Source organism: Meriones unguiculatus, chromosome 4 (assembly GCF_030254825.1).
Source record: "Meriones unguiculatus strain TT.TT164.6M chromosome 4, Bangor_MerUng_6.1, whole genome shotgun sequence".
In the NCBI taxonomy this organism is placed as follows: domain Eukaryota; kingdom Metazoa; phylum Chordata; class Mammalia; order Rodentia; family Muridae; genus Meriones; species Meriones unguiculatus.
This window is the reverse complement of record NC_083352.1, coordinates 25,270,701-25,291,879: the sequence shown is the minus strand read 5'-3', so window position 1 is coordinate 25,291,879 and position 21,179 is coordinate 25,270,701. Positions and strand designations below refer to the sequence as shown.

General features: G+C 43.0%; 1 protein-coding gene and 1 pseudogene across 5 annotated transcripts in view; one reads left to right on the top strand and one right to left on the bottom strand.

Annotated features, from left to right (window-relative positions):
• Nucleotides 1-12,529, bottom strand: part of Gtf2e2 (general transcription factor IIE subunit 2) — a 51,616-nt gene extending 39,087 nt beyond the window's left edge. The window contains exons 1-2 of one of the 5 annotated variants that reach the window (XM_021636498.2): nucleotides 12,418-12,529; nucleotides 6,762-6,928 (exon numbers count right to left, since the gene is read on the bottom strand). In XM_021636498.2, the coding sequence (XP_021492173.1) occupies nucleotides 6,762-6,924 (163 nt within the window). In that variant the 5' untranslated portion in view covers nucleotides 6,925-6,928; nucleotides 12,418-12,529. Of the gene's footprint in view, nucleotides 1-6,761; nucleotides 6,929-7,831; nucleotides 7,969-12,088; nucleotides 12,234-12,283 lie in introns of those variants that run through there. The other 4 variants (XM_021636497.2, XM_021636499.2, XM_060381602.1 and 1 more) reach the window with 4 other exon arrangements.
• Nucleotides 8,072-9,056, top strand: LOC132653607 (mitochondrial pyruvate carrier 1-like; annotated as a pseudogene).
• Nucleotides 12,530-21,179: the final 8,650 nt, after the last annotated feature.

Here is a 21,179-nt window from a genome sequence, read left to right as displayed (position 1 = left end):
AGATGAAAGGCAAGGACAAACACAGTTGTCTTCTGGCCTCTATACACATTCCATGGCACAAGTGTACTTTGCATGAAACAAGTGTGCACATACTTTTTAAAAAAATAATGTGATGGTTTTATACCAGGTGTGGTGGCACAATCATGAAGAAGAGGTAGAAAGACAAAACCAAGCAGGAGGCCAAGGGAGGTAGAGAAGGAGGAATAGAGAGAAAAACCAAATATAGAAGGCGTTTTGTTTTGTTTTAGGTTTTTCGTTTTTTTTCTTTCTTTTTTTTTTTGTTTTTGTTTTTTTTTTTTTTTGAGACAGGGTTTCTCTGTGTAGCCCTGGCTGTTCTAAAACTTGCTATGTAGACAAGACTGGCCTAGGATTCAGAGATGAGCCTGCCTCCGCCTCACAAGCGCTGGGATTAAAGGTGTGTGCTACCATCCCCAGCTCAGAGGTTTCCTTATTTTTAGTTCATGCCTATGAATACTTTGCCTGTTTATGTGCACTACATGTATGTATCCCTGCTGCCCACATACGCAGAAGAGAGCATCAGATGCCCTGGAACTAGAGTTGGAGACCTCAACTTCCATGTGTGTGCAGGAAGTGGGACTGGCTCCTCTATGAGAACAGCAAATGCTCCTAACAGCTGAGCTATCACTCCCTCCGTTTTACTTCTTGTTACCCCAATCGCCATAACTTCAATGGCAGATAATGTTATTTTACAATTTTAATACTGCTTTGTGTCACCTGTGAGAAAAATCAAAGAAAACCTTTAGGCCATAAATAACAGCTACAAATTTATTCCAGAAAATTCTCTCGGAATAAATAATCTCTATACATGTCTAAAAACAATAATAATTGAAAAGAAAAGTAGTAATGAAAACCATTATTTTATACGCTATTTTAAAAACTACATTAGAAGCTGGATAGATGGCTCAGTGGCTAAGAACACTTGTTCCTCTTCCAGAGGGGCCAGGTTCAATTCCCAACATCCACAAGCAGCTCATGTCTGTGACTCCAGTTCCAATGGCATTAAATGCCCTTTTCTAGCCTCCTGAAGGCAGCAGCCATGTACATGGTACACAATCATACATGAAGGTAAACCACCTATACACATAAAATAATTGTTAAAAAATACTTAATTACATCTTTAGAAGAAAATGAAACAGAAGCTGGAGAGAGAGCTCAATTAAGAGCACTTGCTGCTCTCTTCAGAAGACCTGGTTCAATTCCTAGTATTCCCATGTGGCTTGCAACTGTACACCAATTCCAGGAGATGCAGCACCTTCTTCTGCCCTCCTCAGAGCACGTGATGCACATACATACACACGTACAAGCAAAACACTCATATGCATGCAAATAAGTGAGATGAGATTCCCTCTGAAAATATGCATAAAAATAAATGAGATAATAAGACTGATTCCCTCTGAAAATAGAAGCAAGCAAGCAGCTTTGACTGAGAACACTGTTCCATGATAAAAGGCTTGCCTACACACTCTGGGGTCAATCCCTACTACTGCAAAAAGCTAAAAACAAACAAACAACAAAAAATTATTTCAAATATAAAAAAAAAAGAAAAGAACTATACCTTTTACTAAATATACCAAGTCATCTTAAAATAGATTAAAATTAAAACACAACACTATTATTATAAAATAAAATAGTATTTTATATTTTAAATGAAGAAAAAGCAAATCAATTCTGAATTTTAAAAATTTATTTTGTGTAATGTATTGGTAGATGCGTATATGTGCATGCAGAGTTCAGAGTTTGACAGCAGATGTCTTCCTCTACTGCTTGCCTTTTTTTCCTTTTTTTTTTTTTTTTTTTTTTTTGGTAAGATGATCTCATCGAACCTGGAGCTCACTGATTGGCAAGAATGGCTGGTCAGGAAGCCCTAACGGATCCTCCTGTCTGTCTCCCCAACACTGGGGTTACTAGTGAGCACTGCCTGCACCCAGCTTCATATATGGGTGTTGGGACTCCAAACTCTAATCCTCATGATTATACAGCAAACATTTTATAAACTAAGCCTTCTCCCCAGCTCTAATTAGCTAATATTATAGATGCTACTTTAGGTCTATAAAAACAAATGTAGAAGAGTTGATTCAATCCTGCAGAGAAGCTTAAGATAGGAGTAAACAACCCCAAACAGCTTCAGGAAGTCGCTGAAATGGACCAGATTAACTAGGCCTTTCCCTCCCCAAGAGTAGATAAAATACTGTAACTCATACTCAGACAAGCCCCAGGAAGCAGAGACCAGTTGAGCTCCCAGGACGAGGCCCACGCCAGCTGAACCATCTGGAAAGGACACTCTCCAACCTGTTGAGCTACCTACAGGTTTCCAGCTTTAGCGATGCAGTTGTCTTTGAGTCCTTTCTGTTCCTGTAAGTAACCTATTATCCATATTCCCATAAATAACTAATCAAACTCATCGGTTCACCAAGGACTTTGGTAGTCAGTCAGCTCCCTATACAGGTAAATGGACTTGGGCATGAGGAAGGCCCTTTTCTCCCCAGCAAGTCTGTTACACAACAATGGTATGGAGTGCTAGGAACGTCTTTATTCTAATCTCCAATGCTGATAGAATGACTTTTTGTGCAATAATTATATTTTTAAAAATAGGAACAGAAATCTGTTAATTTTACTTTAAAGAACATGAAATGACAGTATAAAATCACTTCCACAAAGCATTATCTTTGTCATGTTTTTCTAACTAACATTATAAACAAACACAAAGCAGGCCATAGTGGCTCATACCTTTACTCTGTCAGGAAACTGAAGCAGAAAGACTACCATGAATTTAAGCCAGCGTTGGCAACACAGTGTGTTCTAAGCCAGCCTTGAGCTACAGTAATATCCTTTCTCAAGATAATGATAATAATAATATAAAGGGCTTGTAAAACCTAAGAATATAAAATACCATGTAGCCAGGAACTATTTCAAATACTATTATAACTACATTTAAGAGTTCTTGCCATACACAGGTCAGTATTTCTCAAGCTGGGGGTCACAACCCTTTTGGGGTTGAACAATCCTTTCTTTCACAGGGGTTCCCAAATACCATCGGAAAAAATATTTATATTATGATTCATAACAGTAAGAAATTACAGTTATGAAGTAACAACAAAAATATTTTTATGGTTGGAGGTCACCACAACATGAGGAGCTATACTAAAGGAAGGTTGATGAACCACTGCCATAGGTGGATTTTCAACATCTAGATTTTTTTCTTGTTATTACTAGTCGGTATGTACACACGATATGAGATCAGAGAACAACTCTATAGAGTCCATTCTTCCACCTTTATGTGGGTTCTGGAGGCCCAATTCAGGTGGCCAGACTTGTGTGGCTTTACCCAATGAGCAAGTACACTACTTTCCCCAACGTGTCATCTTGTAATTTAGCCATTTAAACATTTACTGAACTTACTACTATACAAGAGCTTAGGCCAGAGACTGAGATACAATGGCAAACCAATAACCATGATATTACAAAAATACATCATGGGAGCTGTCAGAAAGTTTTTAAATTTTATTATGAGTATTTGTCCGTGTGTGTGTGTGTGTGTGTGTGTGTGTGTATGTGTGTAATTGCATACATTTAGGAGGTCAAAAGCCAAACATTCAGGATTCTTCTGTTCTCTCCTTCCACTATGGTCTCCAGACTGAACTCAAGCTGTCAGGCTTACCCAGCAAATACTTTCTCCCATCTTGCCCCACTACCACCAGCCAACCTTGAGACCAAGTCTCTCACTGAACCTAGGGCTCACCAATTTTCAATACTGGCCAGTTAGTCCCAGACAAAGTATAGCATGTAGGTTCAGTGTAAAAAAACAAAAACAAAAAACAAAACAAAACAACCCACAGCGCTTTCGGGCCAGGAAGACAGCGCAATAGCTGCTGTTCTAAGACGCAAGTTTAGGTTCCAGTGCCCATGATGGCTCACAATCATCTCCAACTCCAGTCCCAGAGGATTCGACACCCTCTTCTGGCCTCTGATAGCACCAGGCACACATGATGTAGTATATATACATACATGTATGTAATGTTCATACACAAAATAAAAAACAACTTTAAAAAATAAAAGAAAGAAAGAAAAACACAACAAAGCTAGCAAGGATGAGACAAGAGAACTGCCATGACTTTGATATCAGCCTGAGCTATATAATAAACTACAAATCAGCCTGGAATATAAAAGAAGAGACTGTCTCAAAAAAATAAAAACAAATAAAAGCCCACAATACTTATTCACATCCACTAAGAACCAAGTATTGGTAAGGATGAGAAATAACTAGACCTTCTTTCATCACTAGTGAAAACATAAAATGATCTACTTTCTGTGATGGCTAATTATGACTGTCAACTTGACACAGTTGGGAAGACGGACCCTCAATCAAAGAACTAACTGCCTCCACCAAGCCTGGCCTTCGGGCACAGCACATCTGCGGGGCACCATCTTGAGTGATAACTGATGTGCGAGGGCTAGGTCACCACGGGCAATGATACCCTTGGGCAGGTGTTCCTGGGTTGTACAGGAAACCTGACTGAGGTTAAAGAGATGGCTCAGTGGTTAAGCATACAGCCTGCTCTTCCAAAGGATGGGAGTTCAATTCCCAATAACCATAACACTCTGTAACTCGAGTTCCAGGGAATTTGATGCATTCTTCTGTCTTCCATGGGGCACCAGGCATGCATGTGGTACACAGAAATACATGCAGACAGACAAAACACCCATATATGTGAATCTTAAAAAAAAAAAAAAAAAAAAAAAAAAAGAAGTACTAGTCTGGCAGGGCATGAGCAGAGGAAGCAGGCCAGTAAGCAGCAGCATACCCAGTGGTCTCTGTTTCAGTTTCTGCCTCAGCAGCTTCCCTCCTGATGGGCTACAACCTGTAAGTCAAACAAACCCTTTCCTCCACAAGGTGCTTCTGGTCAGTGTTTTAGCACAGCAACAAAAAGACCAAACCACAACAGTCATTTTGATAGTTTCCTTAAAAGCTAAACATAAATTCACATTATCCAGAAATTCTAGCCTAAGTCTCCAGTCAATAGAAACAAAAGCACTCACGAGTAAAGACAGGAGAATTATTGCATTTGAGACTATTCTCACCAACCTAAAAGTACTGATTCACCCAATAACATGGATAAAAATAAAAAAACATTAAGTAAAAGAAGTCACATATAAAGAGTGCTCCATATACAAGTCTATTTACAGCAACTGTCTGGAAAAGGCAAATACATATAGACAGAATAGAGTAATGGTTATCCGGGCTGGGATCAGTCACTGCAAATGACCACATATCAGACCTTTGAGGGATTATGGAAATGTTCTAAAATGGGAGTAATAGTTGTACTATATTTACTAAAAAATATTTGCATTATATCTTTAAAATGCAAATAGTATATTATATAAACCAAACCTCAAAAAGGGTAGGTTTTTTGTTTTGTTTTTTTTAACTTTTCCCCCTTGCATATATGATGTGTTGTTTTTCCCTTTAATTTTATTTTATGGATGTTTTGCCTGCATGTGTCTGTGTATCAGTGGAATGCAGTGCCCATGGAGGCCAGTAAAGGCTAGTGGATCCCCTGGGACTGGAGTAGCTGCAAGCTGTGATGTAGGTCCTGGAAACAGATTATGGGCTTAAATTCTATCTTTTATATTATATATTTAACCAAGAATCTAAAACTCATTAAGAATATTAAACTTAGCTGGGGTAATACCTTCACGTGTGGATGCAGAGGCTGGAGGATCTCTGAGTTCAAGGTCATCCTGGCCTATAAAGCAAGTCCGGTACAGCCAATGCTACACAGAAAAACCCTATCTCAAAAAACAAACAAACATAACATTCCCAGCACTCTGCCCAAAGTTTGGCTATGAGTCTCAGCATCTGCTTCGATACCCTGCTGGGTAGAGTCTTTCAGAGACCCTCTGTGGTAGACTCCTGTCCTGTTCCCTGTTTTCTCCCTCTTCTGATGTCTATCCCGTTTGCCTTTCTGAGTGAGGACTGATCATCTTACCCAGGATCCTCCTTCTTACTTAGCTTCTTTAGGTGTACAGATTTTAGTGCAGAGAATTTTATGAAGAAGGGGGAGATGAAAGACCTGGAGGGGACAGGAGCTCCACAAGGAGAGCAACAGAACCAAAAAATCTAGGCCCAGAAGTCTTTTCTGAGACTGATACTCTAACCAAGTACCATCCATGGAGATAACCTAGAACCCCTGCACAAATGTAGCCCTTGGCAGCTCAGTCTCCAAGTGGGTTCCCTAGTAAGGGAAACAGTGGTTGGCTCTTTGATCACATCCCCCTGAGTTAGGGGCAGCCTTACCAGGACACAGAGGAAGACAGTACAGCCAGTCCTAATGAGAACTGATAGCCTAGGGCCAGATGGAAGGGGAGGAGAACCTCTTCTATCAGCGGACTGGGGGAGGGGCATGGGAGGAGAAGAAGGAGGGAGAGTGAGATTGGGAGGGGATGAGGGAGGGGCTACAGCTAGGATACAAAGTGAATAAATCGTAATAAATTTTAAAAAGTAAATAAAAATTTTTTAAAGATTATATATATGTAAAGCTTGCTGGGTGTGATAGCACAGGTCTTTACTCTCAGCACTCAAGAGGCACAAATAGGCATCTGTGTGAGACAGTCTTGTCTACAAGGGACGTTCCAAGCCAGCCAGGGCTACATAGAGTCCTTGTCTCAGAAGAGAAACTGAACTTGCCATAACTAGTTTCTTCAAAAATAAAACCAAACTGTCCTAAAACAGTTCTACGAACCTGCATTTTGTTTAAAGCCTGATGATCCTCCATGTTCAACTTTTGCCTTCTTCTTCTTAGATGAGGAGGACGACTCAGAAGGTACAGTACGTTTTTCTACCACAGGGGTGGAAAGAGCTCGTTTTTTGAACAGCTCTCGGTCTCTCAATAGGCTTGGATCCATAATGCTACAAAAGACAAACACACACCTTTAATATAAATTCAGATCACTCAAACCTGATACAGACCTTAGCAACTTAGTGCCCACAAAATTATCTCTTACTCAGTTTGCTAACAATAATATTTATTCATTCACTTTTTTAAAAAAGGTGCTCATGTACCAAGAAATGGGACAGACAGTAGTAAGGGCAGTAAAAACAGACCTATTCTCCAAAGTCTTACAGCTATGCTGTCCAGGAAGATGGTAACTATGATCTACAGTTTATATCTGAAATGTGCTAGTTAGAATTCAGATAAAGTATGAAACAGGGGACTGGAGAGATGGCTCAGAGGTTAAGAGCACTGCTTGCTCTTCCAGAGGACCCAGGTTCAATTCCCATCACCCACAAAGCAGCTTACAACTATCTGTAACTCCAGTTCCTGGGGATTCAACACCCTCACACAGATATACATGCAGGCAAAAAGACCAATGTACATAAAAGTTTGTTTGTTTGGAGTTAAAAACAGGTATCACATTGCAGGACTGGGGATGTAACTCTGTCAGCACAGTGCTTGCCTAGCACACACACACAAAGCCCTGAGTTAAATCTTCAGCACTGGGTGTAGTGATGCATGTCTATAACCCCAGAACTCTGGAGATGGAAGGATCAGAAGTTCAAGATCATCTTCAGCTGTACACCCCCAGACTAGCCTGGGCTACTATATCCAAAACAAATACACAGACACACAAGCACACAAACTTTAAGACCTGGCACCAAAAAGAGCCCTTCTAAATGCAAAGGAGATACCCTGTATTAATTATGTGTGTAAGGAATATTTTTAGATCCTACTTCTTAATAATTTTTTTAAAGTTTTATTGTTGCATGTGCATGTCAGCTCATGTTCATATATGTGAGAATGAGTACACATGCCTGGGTATATATGTGGAAGCCAGAAGACTCTGAGAAATCTGTTCTTGCTTTCCACCTTGCTGAAGCTGGTTCTTGTTTCTGCCACATTGCATGTATCACAGCAACTGGCCTGGGAGCTTCAGAGCAATTCTGTCTCTACATAGGAGTTAATAGGATTATAGATAAGAGCCACCAAGATACATCCAGCTTTTTGTGGGTTCTAGGGAGTAAACTCAAGTCCTGAGGCTTGCATGGCACACATTTTTACCTGCTGAGCCATCCCATCAGTCCAAGTTCTACTTTTTAAAAGTACAGTGTTACTGATCTGAAGAACAGCTGCACCTCCAGTGGCATGGCCATGGCTACAGCTGTGGTGCACAAGGACTTCCAGGACTACCTCATGAGCAAGCACTTCGGAGAGCCAGTTGCTAACTAGGGTCTACCCATTTTAGTCAATGAAATTTATGTCTCCAGAGATTATCAGTGGGTGCATGGCTGTCATCCTCTCTTGCTACACTTTGACATTCATGAGATTTGCCTACAAGGTACAACCAGAATCTGGCTTCTGCTTGCATGTCATGTAACAAATGAAGTAGATCAGCTCCTTCACAGAAGACAGCTTATCAACTGTGAGATGAGCAGGGAGCATCTTTGTTAGCAATGAAAAACCAGCTATTGAAAGGGACAGTGGCTCAAATACTTCTGCCAAGCCATAGATCAGTGTGACTAGTCTTGCTGAGGGGAAACCATGGAATGCTATCTTTAATAGCCATGCCAACTTATAGAATAGCCAACTCTGCTTCCTTATTGGCTAACAGCTGTCTAAGAGTAGTCCAAAATATGCAACTAATTTAACAATTTTGAATGATGATTTTTATCTAGTTATCTGTAATAATGTGTATATATTATCTATTGGAATTTGTGTAATTAAAAAAAAATAAAAGTCAAAGAGAAACCGGGCTTCGTGGTACATGACTAATCCCAGCACTCAGGATAGCAGAGGTAAGCAGATCTCTGTCAACTCGAGACCAGCCTGGTCTACAAAGCGAGTTCAGGACAGTCAAGGCTACACAGAGAAACCCTGTCTTGAAACCACCACCCCCCCCAAAAAAAAAGAAAAGAAAAATCAAAGCAAGCTGGGTGGTGGCACATGCCTTTAATCCCAGCACAAGAGGTAGGTGAGGAGTTGCAGAGGCAAGCAGATCTCTGAGTTCCAGCCTGGTCTACAGAATGAGTTCCAAGGACAGCCAGGGCTGTTTTTTCTGTGTGAAAAAACAAAAACAAAAACAAAAACAAAAACAAAAACAAAAAAAAAACTTGTCTTGAAAAAAGAAAACAACAAAAGGAACAAAATTTTGTAACCATAAGAGTACTTAATTACTCAAAATTCTTGACTTTTCTTTAATGACAACAGTATGTCCTTAGACACATGCCACATGATTTCCAGTAGTGAAAAGTATCAATGTTTCTCAGTGCGTAGATTCAGATCTGCAACTTAATGGCAATGAATGATTTAAATGTTTTTTAAATACATACACCCAGACATATATATAAATTCTCTCCCCCACCCCCGCCTTTTACTGGGATATAGTTCAGTTGGTAGAGTACTTGCCTTGCTTGCATGGGGCCCTCTGTTAAATCCCCAGCACTACAACCACACACACACAAAAACCTTAATTACAAACACAAATCACACTTGAAGCTCACATTGTATTTCTGCTTTGGACCAGTGCCCTTGAAACAAAAAATTGGGCAGAAGTTAGGAAGCAAATGTAGGCTCCGAAATGAAAGAAAAAGAAAGGAGAGAGACAGAGAATAAATCAGAACTACTATTAATGAAATGGTGTATTTTAAAAACCAGCATACTCTTACTAACTAAGAAAGCTGGGTGAATGTATTACAGATGTCTACAGAAGCTGGGCAGAGTGGTGCACAACTTTAGTATCAGCACTCTGGAGGCAGGTATCTGTGAGTTCAAGGCCAGTCTGGTCTACATAGGGAGCTCTAGGACAGCCAGGACTACAGAGAAAGACACTGATAGGGAAAAATCTATGGAAAACTCAACTTGAAAGGAGGCAGAACTAAATGATCACTTCATTTCTTCCCTTCCCAGCTATAAAAATGCTGCAATTTTAAGGATCGGAACACAACTAGAAGAACTACAATTTCATCACCAAGAATCTAACAAAAATTCTTTTCTCAGCTCTTCCAGGACCCTGAAGAGGTTCTCAGAAAATCTCACACTTGCCTCTATGAATGAATTTCACACTATTAAGACTGGTGTTCAGTCAAGGGTGGGGAGAAAGACCACTTTACAGAGGCTCCCTGACTTCAACAGGGTTACACCTGTAACACCTTCATACACTGAAAAAATTTAAAGTTGAAAATGCATTTAATGCATTCTTTGTACTGAACACAAATGCCTAGCAACCCCATACACAATGGAGCATCAACTGTGCCCTCGTGATCTTATCGACTGGGCCCTCACTGCAACTGCCCAGCATCATTACCGTACAGCACCGAAAGTCACTAGCCTAGCAAAACATCACAACCTCAAGTTCAGTTTTTACTGAGTAAGTTTTGCTTCCACTTCGGCTTTCAGGGAAGCTGAAGAGTCCTAACTGGTTCCACAGGCACTTGATTAAAAATCAAGAAGATGGAGACTGGAGATAGCTTGACGGTAGAATGGGCAGTGTGAAGCCTCAGGTTCAATAATGATGAAAATTAAAAAGGGAAAATCAGGAAAAAGGAAAAATCAGTGTGAACTTCAAGTAAAGGGAGTTGAAGAGTCCCAGTTCTAAAACACTTACTTCTCTCAGTTTCAAGTCATAACATCTGTTCAATAATCAATCTACAGGATTGCTCTAAACTCAGTTTCTTCCTAGGTACAGAGGAGGGGGTCCCTATCAGTGTTGTCCGTTATCAGTGTTGTCCGTATTTGGCTCAACTGTAAAAGTGGTAAAGCATGAACCATTTCTTTTCAATAGTAATTGTTATTTTGGTTGTATTTGGTAAGAATACTAACAACTATTATGCAAGAGGGAAGGTAATATGCAAGTCTTAGGAGGAGGGAAAGCATGAAAACAAAAAGAAAAAAAAAATCACACGGGGCTGGAGAGAAGGCTCAGAGCTAAGAGCACTCATTCCTCTTCTAGAGGTCCTGAGTGCAGTTCCCAGCAATGCATGGTAGCTCCCAACCATCATTTAATATGATCCAATGTCCTCTTCTGGTGCATGAAGACTACACTCATATACAGAAAGAAAGAAAGAAGGAAGGAAGAAAGAAGGAAGGAAGGAAGGAAGGAAGGAAGAAAGAAAGAAAGAAAGAAAGAAAGAAAGAAAGAAAGAAAGAAAGAAAGAAAAAAATCACAAGCGAGAAGACGGAGGAAACAGTTTGCAACTCCTAAAACAGGGAACATTTCTATTTACTTCATAAGAACAGACACTTATCTGGCCTTTCAATAAATACTTTAGGACAGACCAAACCTGTACAATTTACAAAACCTTAACCACTTAAAGGCCACAACTCTGAAAGACAAGGCATTAGTGCCTTCGCTAATTTTAACAAATAAAACCGGAATAGGAGAGGCACAAGTAAGGTCACAGCTGGAAGTCAAGTTGCCCCAGTCCTGGAACCCTGCTAAAGGTCACTAAAATAAGAGAGACCTATATGGTAGCAACAAAGGCACCCAAAGCAAGCGGCTTACTCTACAGAGTTCCAGCTAACTTTGCCTCCTTTTCCAGTATCTGAACGGTACTATACTCATCTTAGGGCTAACCTGAGTGGTAGAGAAACTAGACCCCACGTCCGTCCACTTTACATTGTTTCGGTCAATCAAAACCCGAGAACAGGATAAACAACTGAGAGTTAGTACGTTTCGCAGCGGGCAGACACCGAGAAGCTACAATCTGAAAATCTCCAGGCTCCACTCTACAGTTCTCTCCATCCCAGAACCTGCGATCTGCCAGCCTGTCTTGGGCTTCTCTGCCCGCTCCAGGTACCCCCGGCACACAATCAGAACGACCGGGGAGTTACGATCTGGAAAATGCCTCGCGATTTCGCAGGAAAAAAAAAAAAAAAAAGGAAAAATACACAAACAACTCAAGTTAAGCAACCTCAGAAAAGGCAGGGGAGGCAGCCCTGGGAGGGAGGGGACGACGTGGTGCCCCCAACTCCACACACGCTGCTAATGGAAACCTGGGGACCGAGAGGCGGCACAATCGGCTCGCCCACCGGGGACCTTCCCGCTTTCCACCCCAAAAGTTTGCCCTACGGACCTCCGGCCTAAAAGACAATGCTGGCTGGGAAGCGAGCCCCTGCCAAGGTGCCCAGCTCGGAGACCAGCTCGGCGGCTGCGGCGGCGGCGGCGCGGCGTCCCCTCGGAAGCCACGTCGCGCCTCGGCTGTGGAGTCCCCCGGGCGACTCGCCGCTCCGCCCGCCGCCGGCGCCGCCGCTCCCGCCGCGGCCCCTACCTCAGCGCCCCGCAGCCCGCGCCGCCTCCCGGCCTCCGCCTCAGTCACACGCACGCACGCCCGCCCACCGCGGGCCCGCTTCCCGCCCCTCGTCAGCGCCCCCCACCGCCGCCGCACGCACGCCCAGCGCCGACCTGCGGAAGGGGGGTCCAACCACTGGCCGGCGAGCCTGAGGCGGCGACTCGGGCCCGGCTCCGCCCTCCACTTCCTGGTCGGGCGGCTGGGACGCTCGCTCCCGGCAACCACCGCGATGCTGCTCCGAAAACGCGCGTGCGTCACCACGTGCCCCGCCCCCCCCCGGCTCTATAAAAGAAGGAGGCGGCTGGGGCGTGCTTAGTCTCCATGACGACCCGTGTGGGCCGCGAGGCTGGGGACAACGCTTCTCTGAAGAAGGAAGAACGCGGAGACACCTTTCTGGGCAGAAAGCCGGAGCCTAGGACCAGATCCTCCAGCTCTGGAGTCTAACCCAAGCTGTCCATCTTATCAATATTTTCTCTATGAAAATTTTTTTTTTTGGGGGGAGAGGATTGTTTTGTTTTGTTTTAGACAAAGTCTTGCCTGGAACTTGAATGATAAACTATTTTGACCTCAAAGTTGCGGAGATCTTTCTGCCTCAGCCTCCCGAGCGCTGAGATTACAGACGTGTGTTCCATGCCAGGGTTTTTTTTTTTTTATTAAATTTTTATTTTTTATATTACAGCTTATTCACTTTGTATCCCAGCTGTAGCCCGCTCCCTCATTCCCTCCCACCATGCTGGGCTTTACCTTTTTGGCTTTACCTCAAATACCACTCCCTAGCACCTTCTTTAACAGGGAGAGAGGGAGGGAAACAGTCTAGCAAGAGCGAACTCAAACATAGAGCTGGGCTTCATTTCAAACTCAGACCAAGCTCAGCTTCTGCCCTTCGAACACGAGCTCTTTCCATATCTGTGGCTTGTCTTAGACAAGATGTCTGGATTCAGAGACGACATAGGTGGGGAAGTTAACGACAACAAAAAAATCATTGGCCCATCCTGTATCTTACCACTATCCTTGTTTGTACAGGCTCGGCCAGTGCTCAAATATTTTGTAGCTGTGGTTTAATAGTACTAGTTACCTTGGGTCTCAGTTCTATCTCCCCCCCCCCAATAGGACACTAATGATGCAGGAACAAACTTTTTATAGCTATGTCTTTGTCGGGTTCAAAAGAAACTCCAATTCCCCAAACTCCAAAAGACAGTCCAAAGACTATAGGAGGGTTTCTGGTGACTAGGCAAAAGCCAAGTGTTCTTCAGGACTCTGTAAAACTCTAGTTCCTGTCTAGCAAAAGGACTCACTTCCCTTACCTCCAGCAAAAGTGGCATATGGCTTTTCAATTAATATATCAGCATATCCAGCTCCCTCAATCCCTAATCTCAGAAGCACTTACATATTTCAAAGCCTCCTCAGCACTCGGCCCTCCCCACCCACCAGTTACTCTTCTTATAACCAAATTGTTTTCACGATCTTGCTATTCTCACTAAACCCTCTCTATTCTCTGTGGTCATTCTCCTGTTTCTCATAGATAGCCCTGGCAATGTTCAGTCTACTTTCTCTCTGCTGTGGACTCTTCCAGAAGCCTCTGACTGTTCTTTCTTTCATATCTACAATAAAAACCTCATTCATATCATGGGGTGGTAACGTTGGCAGTTTTTTTACTGCACCCCACTTGCATACATCTGGTGCCAAATTCAAATACAGTCTGAATTAGAGTTACTGTTGCTGTGATCAAACACCATGACCAAGGTAACTTGGGGAGAAAGCGGTTTATTTGGCTTAAACTTCCAGGTAACAGTCCATCACTGAGAGAAGTCAGGGCAGGAACCTGGAGGCAGGAACTGAAGCAGAAGCCATCAAGGGGTGCTGCTTACTGGCTTGCTTCTTATGGGCTTTCTTTTAAGAAGTCACAACCACCAGCCGAGGTGTGGCCCCACCCACAATGGGCTGGCTCCTCCCCAATCATTCATTAAGAAAATGCCTTACAAGCTTGCCTACAGTTTCATATTATGGTAGCATTTTCTTGATTGAGGTTCCCTCCTCTCAGTTGACTTTAGCTTGTGCCAAGTTGACATAAAACTATCCAGCACAAACTGCTAAGGGGAAAGGTCTGTGGTGAAAATCTCAGGTTGCCCACATATGCCACAGAGAATGGGCTTTCAGGCTACAAATAATACCGGTGTTAGATCAGAAACAGCAGGGATAGGAAACAAGCTTGCAGCTGGGTCTGAGGTAGCCAGGCAGACCTGATAAGAGATAGAGGCCCCGAGAGGCAAGGCTAGTTATCATCAGGCTGGCTAGCTTCCACGAAACCACTCCTGGGGATTGCTTGCTAGGCCCCGTTGTTCTTTTACAATTCCTGCTTCTAATGAAGCTATTTGTAATAGACCAAACTGTACACAAAGGTGACTTCTAAAAAGGCTTCAACCTAATGTGGAAAGAGAGTGCAGGTGATCCCGTGATACTATAGACAAGGAATTAGCTGAACAGCTGCAGCCAGATCTTAGTAGCTGCGAGAACAAAGAAGCTTTGCATAAAACACTTGTAAGGAGCTGGAAACACAGTGTCAACAGAGTGATTAGCAGCTAGGGAACCATCAAGTTTAATAACTAACAAAGCTGGAGCCTGGAGATGGGGCTTCGCCCGCCCCTAACTGAGCCAGACCTGTAATAACAGCACTTGATCATCTCCCTGGTTGGGCCAGGAAGCCATGCCTAGAGCCCATGAGCCCTCCAGTGGGGGAGCCTTCCACAGCCCAGAGAACTCATAGTCACATCAGCCTTCTTCCAGTGTCTGCCATGACCCTATCAACAACCCTTTGACAAGAAAAGTAAAAGGCTTTTTTTTCCTCTCTCTCTCTCTCTCTCTCTCTCTCTCTCTCTCTCCTAGAAACCCCTCCCACTAGCTGGAGTTTCTTGCTTTTAGCTCTTCATAAAACTTGCTTCTGGTTTTCATACTCCCATGAGTGTCTGTGTCTCTGTCTTCCTGGGGGTGAGAACACTAATTCAGGGGCCACAGACTCAGGTCTATTGTTTTTTGTGATCCTCAGTGTCTTGCTCCCTTGGTCTTTGGGTCGAGTACAGCTGTTCTGGGAAGAGTCTCATTACATTTAAAAAATAAATAAATCTCATCGGGGCACAGTGCAGCACAACTGCAATCCCTGCCCTCTGGGAGGCAGAGGCAGGAGGATTGCTGTGAGCTCTAGGGCAGCCTGGTCTACAAAGCGAGTCCAGGACAGCCAGTGCTACACAGGAAAATAACAAACAAACAAACAAAACCCTCTGCGTTACTAGTATTGCCACAGTGACTCAAGTTAGACAAATGGATAAGATCAAATAAGATAATGCCTGAAATTGTATTCAAAATGTGGAAGTAATATCAAAAATTATTGTTTGACCTTTTAGTTTCATTCTAGAAGGTTTGAGGGAGGGCACATGATGCTCTGCCATGACTCCTCACATTCGAGGAGCATGACTTTGGCCAGCTGAGAACATCCGAGAGTGGACTTTCAGGAGGGCAAATATAGAGGCCTACACAGAGTGAGACACCACTTTTTGGATCAACATCTGCGCTGGTATCGACACTTGACTTCGCAGAGAGAAACTTTCCAGAGAGCTTCTCCGGGCAATCCAACTGGGTCTTGCGGCTTTCACTGACTGGTGGCCTTTGGATTGGACTGCTGTCATCCTCCCAGTTTGCCACCGGTAAGGAATCTCACAGCCGATGCGGGAAGAGTTTGTTCATGAAGCGCTCAGTGTACAGACAGGCCTGTCTGTTCCCCATTTTGTGAGATGTCGGTTTACATGAGGCCACTGTTGTCTTTGTAATAGCATGGTATTGTAAGGAATGTTTGTACCCATAGCTGAGCATAATCAAAAGGCAAATCTCATGTGGACATCCTGATTGCTCACAGTTCTGCGTGTTGCATAAGCCAATTTGATAAATCTCTTCTTAGGTGTTGGAGAGATGGGCCGGTGGTTAAGAGCATTGGCAGCTCTTCCAGAACACCTCAGTTAGATTCTGAGCACCCACATGGCATTTTACAACCATTTATAACCCCGGTCTCCATGGGCCAACATATGCTGTACAAAACACCCATTAGGCAAAACACCCATACACATGAAAAATAAAAATAAACATTTTTTAAAAATCAAAAGAATATATATTAATTCTTTTGGTTCTGTTAGTCTACAGAACCAATCCAGTCTAACACACCGCCTTAGCGATATATACATATCAAATTGAATTCTGAGAAATTGATAATTGATATGACTTCAATAATAGAATGATGAACTCTTCTTTTTTTCCTTCTTTTTATTTTTTATTATTATTATTTTAATGATTTACTTACACATTTATTTTATGTGCATTGGTATTTTGCCTGCATGTATGTATGTAGGTGTCAGTTCTTCTGGTACTGGAATTAAAGACAGCTGTGAGGTACCACAGGGGGACTGGGAATTGAACCTGGGTCCCGATGGTGCTCTTGACCTCTGAGCCATCTCTCCAGCCTGCCCTCCCCTACCCCCACACTTTTTTATGGTTTTTCAAGACAGCTGTTCTCTGTGTAGCCCTGGCTGTCCTAGAACTCCCTCTGTAGACCAGGCTAGCCTTGAATTTAAGGAGCTCTGCCTCCCTTTACCTCCTAAAACCTCCAGATTAAAGGTGTGTGAGTTTTTCTTAAAGTCCTTTATATCCTGATCTTTTATTCTCGTTTCCAGTAGTCTCCCACTAGATGGTGCTAGGTCACTAAAAGGATAGTTTTTCAAAAGTTAGAAACCCCAATTAAGCATACCGTCAAACTGCCATAGATGTAAGAAAGGGGAATTTAGCTCAGTAGTGGCACATGCCTTTAATCCCAGCACTGGGGAGCCAAAGGCAGGTGGATCTCTGTGAGTTTGAGGTCAGCCTGGTCTACAGAGCGAGTTCCAGGCCAGCCAAGGCTACACAAAGAGACGTCTGTCTCTGACAGACAGGCAGACAAAGTGAATAGCTTATTCCAGTATGGTGGTGCATACCTTTAATCCCAGCTCCTAGGGAGACCGAGGCAGTTGGAACTATGTGAGTTCGAAGCCAGGCGTATCTATACAGTGAGTTCCAGGGCAGCCAGAGCTACATGATGAAACCCTGTCTCAAAATAAAGAAAGAAATAAAAAGAACAACTTGATGAATGAATAATATTTTCATTAATACAGCTTATAGTCTGATATAGTTCTTAAGGCAATTTGACACATAAAAAGAACAGTGTCTTGTAATTTTGAGCATGGTGCTTTATAATAGTAATTCCAGCACACAAGAGGCAGAGGCAGAAAGCTCAGCAAAAAGTGTGAGGCCAGTGTGGGCTACACAGATCTTATCTAAGAAAACAATGAGAGAGAGAGAAAGTGCTTGTAGATTTGATTCAACTTCCTGTGTTAAAACGTAACAGCTTGTTCTCAAGAGACATTTCAGAAATGCTGTTGAATTTTTTGAGGGGGGAATAACCCTACTTTTAATTGAGGTCATTATTTTATGTTACTGCTCTAGTGAGCAAAACTCATATAACTTTTTTTTAAACAAAATCCAATTGTTCGATTTTACCAATAAAGACTCAGTAGCCAGATATTGGGGTAAAAACCTACTAGCTCAGAGAGGCAGAAAAAGCACCCAGCTGACCTTTCTACGCAGCTGATGTCCCAGGAGGAAAAAGCCAAAAGCCCTTTCTTCTCCACACTGTCTTAAATACCCTTCTCTCTATGTCTCTCCTATCTGCTTATTCCCTGTCAGTTGGTTGTTTGCTGTGCCTCTGGACCTAGGGTTAACTTTATTTAATTCTGTTTACAGAAAGCTCTTGGATTAAAGGTATATGTTAGGGCTGGCCCACACCAAACAAGAAACATGTTGTTACAGTTCACAAGCTTGGGGTTCACAGTGGAACCAAATATCCTGCAACATACAACCATCGCTTTGATTTTCCACATTCTGGTTTGACTTTTGTCATAGGGTCATTCTAAGCCCCTCAGTTTGGCCTTGATCTTGGGATCCTTCTGCCTCTAGCTACCAAATGCTGGGATTGCAGGCATGAGCCACCATTACTAGCTGGCTTTTTTATTTAATGAACCTGGGGTTGGACCCTGGGCCTCAACCATGTTAAGCAAATGTGATACCATCTGAGCTACATCCCCAGCTATTTTCCATATTCTCTTGCTCCCCTTCTGAGAAAGACCTCAGACAAGGTGTGGCTGACCTCAGACCAGGTGTGTGTGGCCGGCTCCTCCCAGAACTGGTCAACCCCCAGATACAGCAAAAGGTAGGTGAAAAAAACCTAGGTGAGGCTGCCTTTCACGTACAAGCCAACCAGTCTAGGCTGTCTCCCCAACTACCATCTTTACTGAATTCTCACACTATGCACAGGCTCTAGTCACCCCCAAATCAGCCATGTACGAAAGAGGGACAGCCCCTGTGCCCCAGAACATACAAATCAACCAGATAAGGCAATCTTAAACCTGCATGCCCAGCCTTCCCAGTTTATACCCACAGAAATTACAGTCAAATCTCTTGGCCATGTTTGTCTTTCATTCTTCCCCTGCTGACTGACCTCAGTGCTTCCTCATGGTCCCCACTGCCTTGTGGGATGATGTACTCCCTTCTCTTGGCATCTAAGAGTCTAACAACTGTATTGTTTGGTTTGGTTTTGGTCGAGACTCTGTGTTTCAAGGGTTTCTCTGTGTAGCCCTACCTGTCCTGGAACTCACTCTGTAGACCAGGCTAACCTTGAACTTCGCTTGTCTCTGCCTCCCCAGTGCTGGGATCAAAAGTGTGTGCCACCACCGCCCTGCAAGTCACTATCATCTTCCTAAAGATAAATCTCTTTGACTGGAAACTGCCTGGCTTTGTCCACAGCTCTCCCTTTCCCAGTGCTGGGCTTACAGATCTGTGCACCTGCTGTAAGGTGGGTGCTGGGTATATGAACTCAGATCCTTATGCTTTCAAGACAAGCACTTTACTAGCTGAGCCATCTCCCCAACATCTGTATTTCCAGAGGCAGTCACTTTTCATCTGTTGTCTTATTAACTAATAATATTCATCTATTTTAAAATACATGTCAAAATGTACTGGCTAACTTCCTAACCAACCAGCTTTTTTCTTTTCTTTTATTCTATTTTGAACATGAGTGAAAGATTACGTACAGGAACACGCACAACTTATGGGCAATTTTACCCCTGAAGAAAATCTTCTCTATCACCCAGCGATAGAGAGTATTAATCATCCCAGTCTTGTGAGGGTCTCATATGCATTTAATCAAAATACCAGACCTTGAACGTGGTTAATCGCATCACATCTGCCTCACCCTTCCTTAAAGACAAGGATAGACCCAGTCCATTCATTTTGGTATGGATGTTGAGATGGGTTTTTGTGGCTGGAGTGAGAACAGCTCCCATAGGCTTCTATCTTTGCTTGCTTAGTCCCTTGCTGATAACCTATGTGGCAAGGATTAGGAGGTGTGGCCTTGTTGAAAGAAGTTTGTCTCTGAGGGTGGGGCTTTGAAGTTTCCAAAGCCCATGCCCCATGCGAGGCCTAGACTCTCTGTCTGTCTGATGCCTGTGGATCAGGATGGAAGACTCTCAGCTACTGCTTCAGCACCATGCCTGTCGGCTTCCCGCCATGATGATAATGGACTAACCCTCTGAAAATGTAAGCAAGCCCCCAATTAAATGCTTTCTTTTATAAGAGTTGCCTTAGTTATTGTGGTGGTTGGAATAGGAATGACCCAAAAGACTCTCATGTGTGAATGCTTGGTCTATAGGGAGTGGCCCTACTAGGAGGTATGACCTTTTTGGATAGGTGTGGTGTTGTGGGTTATTAATATTTAGTATTGATTTATCTTTTAGTTAATCAGCAGTTATTCCTAAACCAGCTGTATACCAAAATCAGCACACAGAGACTAAGATTTACTTAATTAACCTAGAGCACAATGCTGGGCAATAGTTACTCCATCCTAAACCTCCAAGACCACATATCTTCCTCCCATTCAGAATTTCCCACATTATACTTGCTTTTAGTCATATCTTAGGTCCAGTTCATCTCTCCTGGTAGTTCCAAGTCCTCTCCTGCCAATCTCTGCTCTCCTACTCCCACTTGCTTTCTTCTCCTCCTCTCTGGACCAGAATGTCCCACCCTATTCTCTCCATTGCACAACACTAGCTGGTTGTTTAATTGACAATTACAGAGAACAAGTTTACACAAACTTGAGACAGATGATACTTAGAATAAGCATCACAATGCAATGTCTGGATTGAAAGGAGATAGTGGGGGTAGAGAAATCAGCATTTGAATGAACAAGGGTAAATTGTACACATTCCATAAGAACATTATAGCAACAGTGTGGCTTTGTTGGAGGAAATGCATCACTAGTTGGTAAGCTTTGAGATTTCAGAAGCTCAAGCTAGGCCTAGTGGTTCACTGTCTCTTCCTGTTGCCTTCAGCTCCAGAAATAGAACTCTCAGCTACGCCTCCAGCACCATGTCTGCCTTCATGCTGCCATGCTTTCCACCATGATCATAATGGACTAAACCTCTGAAATTGTAAGCCAGCTCCAATTAAATGTTTTCCTGTATAAGAGTTCCGTGGGTCATGGTGTTTCTTCACAGCAGTAGAACAGTGAGTAGACAGGGTCTCTAGCCAGGATGTCCTCAAATGAATGATTCTCATGCTTCAGCCTCCCACAGGTGTAGACCACCATGCTTGGTCTCTAGTCACTGTTAATACCCAGCATGCTATTCTAAATGGCCTTCTGTAACAGGAGAGCTTGCCTGTAGGAACACCTAGTAACTTTCCCCTCACACATGCATGTACTGTCAACAGCAACAATTTATGTTGTTCATACTTCTTTATCAAGGCA